Source organism: Haplochromis burtoni, unplaced genomic scaffold (assembly GCF_018398535.1).
Source record: "Haplochromis burtoni strain Fernald_Lab_line unplaced genomic scaffold, NCSU_Asbu1 Contig_246, whole genome shotgun sequence".
Taxonomy (NCBI): domain Eukaryota; kingdom Metazoa; phylum Chordata; class Actinopteri; order Cichliformes; family Cichlidae; genus Haplochromis; species Haplochromis burtoni.
This window is the reverse complement of record NW_024582607.1, coordinates 143,986-156,609: the sequence shown is the minus strand read 5'-3', so window position 1 is coordinate 156,609 and position 12,624 is coordinate 143,986. Positions and strand designations below refer to the sequence as shown.

At 41.6% G+C, this 12,624-nt stretch overlaps 1 protein-coding gene across 2 annotated transcripts; it reads left to right on the top strand.

Annotated features, from left to right (window-relative positions):
- The first annotated feature begins 2,123 nt into the window (after positions 1-2,123).
- On the top strand, positions 2,124-10,718 carry nsfl1c (NSFL1 (p97) cofactor (p47)). Of its 2 annotated transcripts, none has more exons than XM_042227160.1 (9): positions 2,124-2,275; positions 3,003-3,103; positions 3,228-3,302; positions 5,758-5,923; positions 6,050-6,145; positions 7,160-7,269; positions 7,385-7,522; positions 8,907-9,077; positions 9,512-10,718. In XM_042227160.1, exons 1-9 carry the CDS (start codon positions 2,174-2,176, stop codon positions 9,672-9,674), a joined length of 1,122 nt encoding a protein of 373 aa, XP_042083094.1. In that variant the 5' UTR covers positions 2,124-2,173; the 3' UTR covers positions 9,675-10,718. The 2 variants fall into 2 exon arrangements, with proteins under 2 accessions (XP_042083094.1, XP_042083093.1); XM_042227159.1 differs by having other exon boundaries at positions 3,225-3,302.
- The last annotated feature ends 1,906 nt before the right edge of the window (positions 10,719-12,624 follow it).

Here is a 12,624-nt window from a genome sequence, read left to right as displayed (position 1 = left end):
AAACCAAACGGTCCCCAGGAAGTCTCGTAGCTGACATCTCCTCCAGTATTTCTTTGTCATTATTTAATAAATCTCTCAAACTTTTAATTTGTCTGCACTACTCTAGAGTCCACTACTATTTTGGTGTATGACACATATTTGTAATATTTGTTGTGTGTTCTTATTATCTATCTTAACTATCTTAACAATCTCAAGTGTTGCTAAAATAATCTTTCCACTATAAAAGCCTAAAACCATCTGCACTAATGGGGAATGACACACACAAACACATTGAAATCTTGTCCAGGAGATTTTAGTTCTGTCTGTTTAACCACCAAAACTACTTGGTTAGGCAAATACCATGTCTTAAAAGTAATCTCTTACAACATTAGAAACACGTTAAAACCCTTAATTTTCTTGTATATCAGTGTGGTGCCAGTCCCACTGAACCTTAAAGGTGAAAACACTATTTACATTTCACTATGTATTTACTATTCACAGGAGGGGAGGAGGTCACGTTTTCTGTCCGTCAGTTCATCAGACGCTTCCAGTGACATTCCAGTTAACTTCAGCTGACATCTAAAGTCTGCCGTCTACTTCTAACATTTTGCAACTGTAGGCTCACTGTAACATTACACTTCGACAACATCAGCCTCCAATCTCATGGGACCATAAACACACACATAAATCAACACTCACGCCTTCAGGATTTCCTGAGGCAAGATTCACTGATGTCAAGCCGTGACATGGGTTGAAGCTGACTCTAGTGTGTGTTGGTGTGTGACAGGCTTTAGGACATGATAACAACTACTTCTAGTCTTCTTCCTTTTTCACTTTATACATCATGTGCATGTGATTTTTCTTGTTTTTCTTCCATTGGTCTGCAGGTTTACACTTCACTCTCTTTCTTATATCATTCCCTCTCTTGCTTTGAATCTGGGTGCTGTTGCCTCATTACGCAGAGCCTGAAGCTATAAACATCCAAAGGGGGAACTATATGATCACAGCCTCTTAAACTTTCTCACTGTATTTTTCCTTTATTTACCTCCATCTTTTGTCTGCGTCTGTTGGGGGATGGTGGGTGTTGTGCTTCACCAATGTGACAGCAGGGTTTTCTCACTTCACTATAGATTAGCCTTGAAGATCAAACAACGAAGAGCACATGGCACAAATAACCCCACCAACCCATGTCCCCCCACCCCAGAAAAAAATTAAGACGGTCCAAATCTGTCTGAATGTGGATTGCTTTGTGCCATCTGACCAGCCTGCGATCAGACACTTTATTGGAATACAAAGGTAGCCTATTACCCATGGGAATATTCTCACCATCTGCTTATCATACTGGAATCAGAGGAACATGTTTCCTGGAGCAGTTCTGCCAGAGGTGAGGGTGTTTGACATTTCAGTCAGCATTTGTTTCACGGAGCACTTGCATAAAAATATAAACTAGAGATAGGGGCTTAGAAGTTCCCACATTGATGTGTCAGAGCTTGTTGGAATGGAATCAGGTTAACGAGACAAAATGAGATGAAAACCCTGACAGGGCCTGAAGAAAAGCTAGAAAGTTGTTATAGTCTGTTTAAAATAAGAGGTGATCTTTTCTCTTTCTCTCTCCCAGCAACTCGCTTGTCACAAGGGGTCAGCCCAGCAGGCACCCTTTACACCAGATACTCTTTCTGATGTAACTCCAAAAGGGATTTGTGTCCCCAGTTGGAACTGAACCAAATGCAAATGTATAATCCAACACAGTTAAATTTATAGACTTCTTTGTCCTAGTTCAGAAGCAAAGTTTGAAAAGGATGATATCTATCTATAGATAGATAGATAGATAGATAGATAGATAGATAGATATCATCCTTATATATATATATGAACAAACATTACACACATTACACAGTGTAACGCTAATGAGTTACTGCTCAGTTTAACCTGTGGGTATGTCGCCACCAAGTGGTTAAAATCATGTTAACAACGCAGAAAATTGTAATAAAAAATACACTGTGTTCAAAATTATGAGAGCTGTCGATACTCGTTGAAAATATAATAAAATACAGTTTGAAACCACATGGGATCTTTTTTGACTGTGATGTGTTTAACACTTGCTTCCTGTCTGGTTTGTAACAGGATAGGAACCATCATCTGTTGCTAGTTTCCTCAGGTGGAGGCGGACGAGTTATTGAAGGAGCGAATCAAAATGGCGAACCAAGAGGAGTCAGTGAGGGAGTTCGTCGCTGTTACTGATGTGGATGAGGAGAGGGCCCGTTTTTTCCTGGAGTCTGCCGGCTGGAATCTGCAGGTACGGCTTTTCTGTGATCTTCCATGGAGCTGCGGTGGACTGTATGAAAGACCCTATGAAGGAAACTCAGGTTACCGGGCAGGTGCCAGACCAGTAGCTCGACGGCTAACGTTAGCCGGGTTTTGCCGGTAATTTGTGCAAGTCACCCTTTGACAATGGCCGGACTGCTTCTTATCATCAGCCACAATTCACGCGTGCAGTTAGTCAGCTGATAGCGTCACGCGTGCAGTAACTACTGCTGTGTTATCATAAAGAAGATTGTCCATTAAGTGTTGTCTAAGCTGGTCTGCCGTAAACCTATTGACTCATGCTAGCTAGCGTTAGCATGCAACGCTAAATAAAATGGTTATTATTAGTAGCCACCTTCCCGGGTCGTATGGGCTGCTCCATGGGAGAATAACGTGTGTGTGTGTGTGTGTGTTTGTGTGTGTGTGTGGGGGGGGGGGGGTTAGGGAAATAAACGCATATCCACAGTATTTGCGTGGTCTGATACTGTAAGATAACACAGACATGGTCAGTTTCTTCACTGTACCAGCGTCGTCAGTGGACAAAGACAAAATAAGTCAGTGAAACTGTGGCTAAATCGCTTAATCCTCGAGAATGTTTGACGTGAGCTCTTGACTGACGTGTTACCGGAGCGGTGTACTGTAGCATCTGGAGCTCGTCAGATATTATCTTACTGTCTGCTTCGTGCTGTCACATTTGCATGCTCGTTTTGCATCCTCAGCTTGCACTTGCCAGCTTCTTTGAAGACGGAGCCGATGATGACATAGTGACACTTCCCCAGCCTGAGGGAGGCTCCTCGGTGTCCCGATCCGCAGGCCCCAGGTACAGTCTCCATCCAGCCTGTCAGTGCTTTAATCACAATGTAATGGCACAATTATAAGAGGGACGTTTTTGTTTAAGTACAGGACACTTGTACATGTATTTATACAATTGTATCGTCCAGTAGTCAGCCCAGAGTGACCTCCTTCAGAGATCTAATGCATGAAGCAGAGGATGAGAGTGATGAAGAGGAAGGCCAAAGGTAAGTGTGCTTCCCTCTAGTCTGTTTATTATCTTCAGTGAGTGTGTGGAAAAGGTGTGGAAATAAGACCACAGCTCTCTTAGGCTGAGTTACAGAAAAGCTTCAGTGTGTCTCAGTATAATTCTCAAATAGATAATTATGAGCAAAGGAGGTGAATACCTTTTTGTGCCCGAGGCCTTTCAGAATGGGTGTGACAGATGTTGCTGTCTAGTTGAGCTGTGGATGGATGGTACAAAGTCACACCTAGCTGGCGTGGTTCCAGAATGCACCAAACTATTTTGGTAACACCTCATTCTCGGGGAGCTGGTCGCTTTCCTGCTGTGTCAACAGATTCTGCTGCTGGATCAGTGCAGTGGACTAGTTGTTAAGGGGACCGTGTGGGGGTACTGATAACCTTCATAGTCATTTTTCATTTCATCCAAGCAAACAGAGCTAAAGAACACAGTATTTTATTCCAGAGTCAGTAATGATGTCATTTATAATTACCATTTCTTCTGGTTCTGTTTCTCAGTGCACAGTGGCTTCTGGGATAGTTTGGAGGAGGGGGGAGTGTCTTTATTTCAATATGTACACAGCTCAAAATGAGTGAAGGGACATTCACACATTGCTGTATTAATCAAAGTCAGTTCATCTTCAGGGATATTAGTTGATCCAGTTAGGAAGTGTAAACCATTGTGAATCCATTTTACTGACTTTGGTGCAAACGACAGTCACAACAGGTGCAGTATACAGACAACAACAAGACCAGGGAATGGTTTTACAGCAGCTGCTCTCTCTTTACCTCTGATGTTAATTGTTTTCTGTAGTTTTCCTTTTGTTAGTAGTATTATCTTCTATGGTAGCATGAGACAGTACCTGTTGTAGAAATGGTGCCGTATTTCTTGAGAACTTCTTGACAAGTCAGTCTGCAGGACTACCTGTGCAACCTTAAGGAGCTGTCAGTACAGTCACATGCTACTATGACACCAGCTTTAGAAAATAAAATCAGTTAGGAGGGATAAGAAGAGAGCATTGGTCTGCAAAAGCATTCCCTCTTTGTTGTTGTCTTGTTGTTGCCTCCACAGCGCACCTGTTGTCAGTTTCGTTTCATGTCTATCATTTTTAAGTTTGTTTCCATCCAGGCGACACACTTTAACATGCATAAGAATTATATAATGCAGCACTGTAGATTGTGCAGTTTTCAAGTCTGGTTACATTGTTTGTCTTGCTGCCTGACTACTAGAACAATGTGCACATAGTTGGCTACCCAGACACCCGTCTCCAGTGCAACTGTATGCTCATCTTATTTCTTTGTTGTCCAAACAGCTGATACGCTGCAAAGGACTACTCAGTAGAGATGTTCCATTTTCTTTTGCCTATTTTCTTCATTATGTATCAAAACTTTAAAGCTATGAAAAGACACATTGAGAAAAGTGCTTTAAATTTGCGATTGTTAAATGTTTGTACCTTTAGCTTTGATTACAACTTTCCACTCTATCAGGTTGTCACATGAAGCCTGTCCAACACCCTTGAATAAGTTCTAACATATGGCTGCTTTTCTCACTCATACAGTTACTGTACTGAATGGTCTGTAGTCCATTCATTGTTTCTAGAGCTAAGCACTTTTCTCCCTTCTTCTCAGTTGGTTTCAGAATTGATTTTTTTCCCCCCTGTAGATCCACCATGAAGGCTTCATTCAGTTTTCTACACACAGTTGAGATCTGTCTGAAAGATTCTGAACTTGTCTTTCCTGTGGTGATCCTCCTACAAATTATTAAATAAAACCATGTACACTTTATAGTCCAAGATGTAGGAGTTACCTGACTAGCCTGTTTGTAAGGAAAAGGATAGACAGGAAAGACCAGAGCTAGCTGGTTAGCAGCAAATTGACTTTCAAAATAAAAGCCAGGAGACTGTTGAATAATCAGTCAGTTGCCTTGTGTTCTCAGGTGGATGAAAAAGTAAAGATAAATCACTAAATGTGTTTTTTAGTCTACCCAAATAAGCTTACTCCTAAAAATCACACATAAACACACATACTATCCATACACCAACAGACTTAGTTTATTTGTCATACCTCCAAGAGAACAGAACCATCTGCAATTATTTTACTTGTGGTCAGTACCTTTGCTCTAGACACCAACTGTGAGCTGGAGGACCACTCCGACCAGATCCTGTGCTGTGCCAAGCTTATTAAGGTTGCAGCACAGAACAAGGATTACTGCGGCCAGTTGTCCATCAACAAGACAAGAGACTCACTGTAAACAGTCTTTATTGGGCACAAAGGACAAGGACTTTAGTTTTTGCACAGAAACACTGTTGTTTTTCAACCTTTATTTTGCAATTATGGCTTTATTATCCTCACTCTCACACTGTGACATGCGACCCTGTAGAACACTATTCTCTCTCTTTCCCCAGAGTGGCTGTTGTTCTGTTTATAAAAGACTTCTAACTGGCTCTATTCCCACCCTCTCAGGTTTTTTGCAGGAGGATCAGAGCGCAGTGGGCAACAGATTGTGGGACCTCCTAAGAAAAAGAGCTCCAATGAAGTGGTAGAGGATCTGTTCAAGGGGGCGAAGGAACACGGAGCTGTGCCTTTGGACCGCAGCGGGAGAGGACTGGGGGAGCCCAGCAAAGCTAAGGTGAAGTATAACTACTGTGAACAGCTGTCCATGACAGGCTCCTTCTCTTCTATGTTGCTCCTGTTAGCAGATTTCTTTTGTGTCTGTAAATCAGTTACTCTGTTCTGATTGTACTTTTTGTTCTAGGCGTTTGTTGGCGGAGGTTACAGGCTAGGAGCAGCCCCTGAGGAGGAGTCAACTTATGTGGCTGGTGAGAGGCAAGCTTCCAACAGGCAGCAGGATGTGAGTGTAGATTATTTTCTTTCTTTTTGTGGGTAATTCAGTCCTTGCATTGTTTCCTGTCCTGTGTTTCTGAATCTGCTCCAAGGTAGACTTCAGTCAATCAAAGCCTGGGGCTCTTACGTTTATAGCAATAAAACAAGACAGTAACAGATGAAGGGTGATCAATCCTGTTCCAGGAATCCAACTAATCATTAATCAAATCCTAAAGAGTGTCCTGATGAGTAGAGTCACATAACACCGAGATGTTTGTTTTGTTGCTTTGTTATATAAACTGCACTCACGGCCATCTCACAAAGCATACCAGTGCTGAAAGGCATGATGCACTTAAGTTGTTGTTCTGAGAGTATTTCAAAAAGTATATTGGCTCTAAAAGTAGCCCATAAATCTGAGAGAATATGTAGGCAGAGTAGAGGTCTCTTTAGCCACTAATACCAGACAAATCCTGCAGGGATGTTGCACTATTACAGGCACTCTGTGGCAAATATGCTGCAATTATGTATCAAGCCTGAATGCACTCTGCAGAGCACAGTTTGCCTGAAAGTATATAAATGCATGTTTCAGCAGCACCAACAGTACGAAATAAAAGGAGCTGATTTTAAAGCGTTATTCTAAGAAATCATCACTAGATTTGTTAGAATAACTATATTTAACTGCATTAATAATGCAAATCATACACCTAACCTAGGAGGCCTTCAGGAGGCATCCTAGTCAGAGGCCCAAACCATCTCAGCTGGCTCCCTTTTCTTTGTGGAGGAGCTGTGCCTATGCTCCACCCAACCAGCCTTTAAAGAAAACTAATTTCTGATGCTTGTATCTGTGACTTTGTGACTGTAGTTAAGGCTAGGAACGTAGGTTGAATTGTGAGTGGACAGCTCGGGTCTCTTCAGAGCAACGGGTGGGTACAGCGTCTCATTCAGTGCCAACTCCTCACCAATCTGTCTGTCAGTCTCAAACTGTGTGTGTGTGTGCGTGTGTGTGTGTGTGTGTGTGTGTGTGTGTGTTTGGGGGGTGTAGGTACATGTGGTGCTTAAGCTGTGGAAGACCGGTTTCAGTCTGGATAACGGTGAACTCAGAAGCTACGATGATCCTGGAAATGCCAACTTCCTTGAAGCGATCAGAAGAGGGTGAGATTAGCTGCAATCTATTATTTGTTTGCAATTTCAGTAATTTGCTTTTCGGCTCGTCTTATGTCCTGATGAATGTTAGTTCCACACTCACCCGTTCATCCTCATCCCACAGGGAGATTCCTCTTGAGCTGAGACAGCGGTCTCGAGGGGGCCAAGTCAACCTAGACATGGAGGACCATAGAGATGAGGACTTTACCAAGCCCAGGATGGCCTTCAAAGCCTTTGAAGGTGAAGGACAGAAGCTGGGGAGGTGAGGATGACGTTTGATTTAACATTGTAGCTGTATTGTGTCTATTGTATGGTTTTTAAAAAAGCACTGACTGAGCTCAGTGCAAGCTTCATTCATATAAAGGCCAGTGAACCAGTCTGCCTCGTTTTTCAAGTTATCATGAATCATCTGGATGAATTACTGGTTTCTATGGGTCATAGAAACTCCAAGGTTACTAATAACCTGCATAAGTCATGCATGTTGACGGTAAGTACAAAGAAGACTATTCCAAAGCAATGGTTCAATCCTGACATTTGTATGGAATCATTCTGGATACGATGTCTTATCCGTATCATTAATCTTGAACGTACCAGAGCAAAATTAAATAACCCACGACTGTCGAAGCTTGGAAAATCTTCTCATCCAAAGTTATTTCCTGGAAGAGGCAATAAGTGGTTGTAACCTTGTGTTTTTTCTTTCCTGTCCCCATGCCTTGTGACCAATGTTTGCTTTGCTACTGCAGTTTACAGTTGTGCTGTATATCAGTGGTCCCCAACCCCCGGGCCTCGGACCGGTACCGGTCAGTGAGTCGTTTGGTACCGGGCCGCGAGAGTTGAGGCTCAGGTGTGAAATGTATGGTTTTCAGGGTTTTTATCGGTTTTCAGCGTTATTTTGTTATCGTTTTTATCGTTAACTCTGGTTTTCCTGGGTCTTTTCATCGTGTGTTATGAATAAATCTTCTTTTTTTCGGTACCAGTACTAGTTTTATTTTGTTGTATTTATCCGCGACACCTTAAAGGCCGGTCCTGTGAAAATATTGTCGGGCATAAACCGGTCCGTGGCGCAAAAAAGGTTGGAGACCGCTGCTGTATATGTCTGTAACCCCCCACCCCCATTCCTGTTGTAAATCAATAAAATGCTGATCACAAAAAAAAAGTTTGAAGAGAGATTTTAACATAAAATAAGAAGTCTGTAATATATATCGAAATTCTCACTATTTGATTTTCTTTATTTATTTGTGGATGGGGATATTTAATACTTTTATCAGTTTCCAGAACAGTGTTGTGGTTTATAGGCCGGTGATTATCTGAAAATAATACAATCTCAAGCTAAAAACCTTTTCCTCAGGCCATGAAATCGTCTGCTGTCCACGGGACTGCAGGAGCATGTAATTTGAATAGTTAAATGTTTGATTGAATACAACCCCAGTAAAATCGATCAGCAAGCAGCAAATGGAAAAGCAAAACCCAAACTAAAGTGTTTCAGACAAATGTTTGGAAAATAACTGCAAACCAAATCAGTAGCTACTTTATTCTTCAGATGTTGACATTCATGTATTTAAAGTATACGTTGTGTATGTTTTGCATTCATAACTTCTGTTCACGTTGGTCAAGTTTTTTTTTTTTTTTTGCCCTTTTCTCTCCAGCGCCACACCAGAGTTGATTTCAGCTCCGCCCACCTCCCAGCAGGACCAAGCTGCCAACGAGGCCCAAGCCAGTGCCTCAGTGACCCTCGACCCCTCCCAGCCCGTCACTAACATTCAGATCAGACTTGCTGATGGTGGCAGGCTGGTCCAAAAGTTCAACCATACCCACAGGTAAAAAAAATTTAAGTTGCATGTGTTTCTGCTGGATGTGGATATGAAGAGGACAAGATCTGTAGATATTTGGTCCCAGTTATGCAACCAGTCCTTGTGATTGTTAAGGCAGAGACATTGTGTTGTTTCAAGTGTCTTATTAGGGACACAAGGTTTGGGGGGTTGTAAATCATTGAATCCCTGTCTCATAAACCCTACACACTGTGATTTTACACCAATACAAACCATGTTCTTAAAGAAGAGAGAAAGAAACAGATACACAAACTGTGGTACACGAGTCTGTAGACAACATTTAGCTTGGTCAGTGCTACCAGCCTAAATAATCAAAGAAGGTGAAATCGGTCCTGTATCAAAGAGTAGAAGCTAACATTGTCAGATTTCATCCTGTCATATAACCCTTCTTTCCTGTCCTGCTGTGTCCTTGTGTCTCTCAGGGTGTCTGACCTGCGGCACTTTGTGGTGGCGGCCCGGCCCGCCATGGCTGCCAGAGAGTTCGTCCTGATGACCACCTTCCCCAACAAGGAGCTGATGGATGAGAGCCAGACGCTGCAGCAAGCCAACCTCCTCAATGCTGTAATCGTCCAGCGGCTAAAGTGAGGATGAGAGAGGAAGATCAGCCCCCTGAACCCTCTCCCTGTCCCCCTCCTCCAGCTGCCCTCCCCCCTCTTCCACTCCTCCCTCTCCCTGTGGTGTGGCTAAGCAGCTCTTTGAAACCTGCTGCCCTATCGAGGGTGGAGAGAAAACAGACTTATGTATGGACTTCTAATTTCTCAGTTTTGTTTTTCTAAAGTGAAACTTAACACTCTGCTTCACAGCCCTGTCCCCCCAAATTCTCCCCCCTCTCCCTGTCTGTGAAAGACGGTAACGGGGACGAAACTAAAAATCTTCCAGACTGGAACAGAGTTCATGTAAGAGCCTGTCGGAGCCTGAAGATGCAGTCTGAATGACAGTTTAGTTATAAAGGTGTTCACTAAAGATTTGTTTGTTTTCCATTAACCCATCTTTTCTTTTTCTATAGACCTTAACTCAGCCCATCAGCTGTCAGTAGCCGGTGCTTTGGCAGATCCACACCGTGACAGATTCTCACTTTGATTCTGTCTCAACAGCACAGACCAGAATCACATAACCAAAGCCAGTTTATTATCGCATGATGATGTGGCTTTGTACAAGTTTCCATTTCTCTCCACACATTCATTTTGGAGAGAAATGGGTGATGATGGAACAAAACATCAAGGATTTTTCTCTCTCCAAACAAACCTGTACCAGTAGCCTTACTCTTCTTTACGCATCTCCACAATCACACCTGTCCAATTGTTTAAATGAAGATGGAATTATTTTTTTTAAATCAACTCCTTTTATCACTTCCTTCTCTCTCTTTTTTTTTTTTTTCTTTTTCACGCCGATTGTAAGATTGTCCCAGTTAGACAGAGGCATTTTGATATATGAACACCAATTACACATGGCTTTATTATTAAACCAATGGTCGAGCAAAAGAACATTTAGATTGTAAACACTGGTTTGTGTTAGCGGAAGTTGAATTCTTAAGATACACTGACATCTTCTATGCATCCTGGGGCAACACAAAAATATGTTTGGACCTCTGGTGAAATAAATCCATTTTATGGTTGATGTATAAAGAAATGATGGTCTTGTGTTTTTGTTATTGTTAGTGGGATATCTGCTGCTTTTATAAAGTGAGAAAACATGAATTATAATATGCTAGATAATGTTAGCATTTCACCTGGGGGACATCAGTGAGTTTATCAGTGACGTAACCACATTTCATGTTGGTTTTCTAATGTGTAAATCCCTTCATTTGTCAGACTTCCCAAAAGAAATTACACATGGACCCAGCAAAGGTGTGTGTACACCTTATTGCCAAATACCGCCATTTCCATTGTCAGTCTGGCACACAGACTGTATCTAAAAGAAGGATGTTGTCACAGGTATGTCGCCCTTCTGGATGTTTTGGCTGTCAGAATATTTGGTTTGTTTTCAGGAGTGACCATATTTGGACAAGAGGCTGGAAGCCTAAGTTATTGCATGCTAGCATGTTTGGTTAATAAGGTGCATCAATGAACTGCATGAATGCAACATTAAACACACACATCTGCTAGCAACTACTAGGTAGCAGACTTATCAAATACTAAGACTGAACTCACCAAAACTGAAGCAAACAGATTCTCTGCATCTGGCAGCAGGTTTTATTGTTTGTCCAACTGTAATTAGCAGAGGTAAAGCTTGGCACACAGCTGCCGGCTATTCAAAGTGGCTACCTTCCTTAACAAAACAAAGGCATTCTAAAAATATTTACCCACTGTATAGCACTTCTTAAGAAAATATCTGTAGAGTCTTGGTTTCTGTCAGACTGCAAACATGATTATTTCTGCTGTGAGGTTGAAATTTTTAAAATGTAAGAATTGAGAGGAAGGCAGATGATGTGGTTTCTAATCTAGGGGTCCTCCTTGGATTTGGGCATGCCAAAAGGGAGGGAGACGATCCCAGCTGGACATGAGATTGTCAGTTGTGTCTCTTGGCTGGCTTGATATCCTCTTAGTGCCCCCTTTGGAGAGTGTTGTGTGGGAAGAGGGAGGTCTGAGCAATCTGCAACACATGGTAGATGGATTTATGGAAGTGTCAAGCTTTGTGTAATATCTGACTATTGATCAGATCTGATGGGCCCCCTTTGTTCTAATAGTGTTTTATTGTTTGTCTTACGTGACTCACTGTATAGTGTTTAGATCTAAGAAACCTAAAATCATTCTCATGAATAAAAAAAGCTTCCACTTTAAATATTTCCTTTCCTGTTCTCACATACAGTTTAAGCTTACTGTATTCTGAATTAAGATGTATCTCAGAGGCCACACACACATCCACGTGGACTCGGTTGGCATGCAAATATTTTATAGTGACTTTAGCATAACAGTCTCAACTACTGCGCTACAGTTTAACGATGATAATAATAATAATAATACATTTTATTTATAGGTGCCTTTAAGACCCTCAAGGTCACCGTAAAATAGTACAAGAACAATAGCAGCAATAAAATAATATTATAATAATAATATAATAAACATGGCAAGATAAAATTTAGACATAAGGTTGAAAAAAATGAACCATGGAGAATGAAAAAACCTAAGAAGCAGGTCAGTCCTGATTCTTCTTTCAGTCAGAAATGAATGGCGCGTAACTTTTTAAATTTCTTGCTATGTTGTGCTTTTGCATTTAAGGAGCACTTGCTGGTGCCCAGAGTAAACCCAGTGCGCTGTGATCTGTTTTTCCTTTTTGAAGGCCTGTTTTTCTGTTATTTGCAAACTTTTTTAATCTTGATTTTTTTAAAATCACAAGATAATATCTGAACAATATATTATTCACTTTTAAAACTGATTTTATTTATTCTAATAACATTCATCTAAATATGAAAACGGGTGGCCTGTGGCCGCCAGGGGTCAGTTCCAGTGATTTAGATTGGGTTTTACTTTGGTGGTCGTGGGCGGAAGTGTTGATGTGAGCCATTGACGCTAGTGTGTGTGTGTGTGTGTGTGTG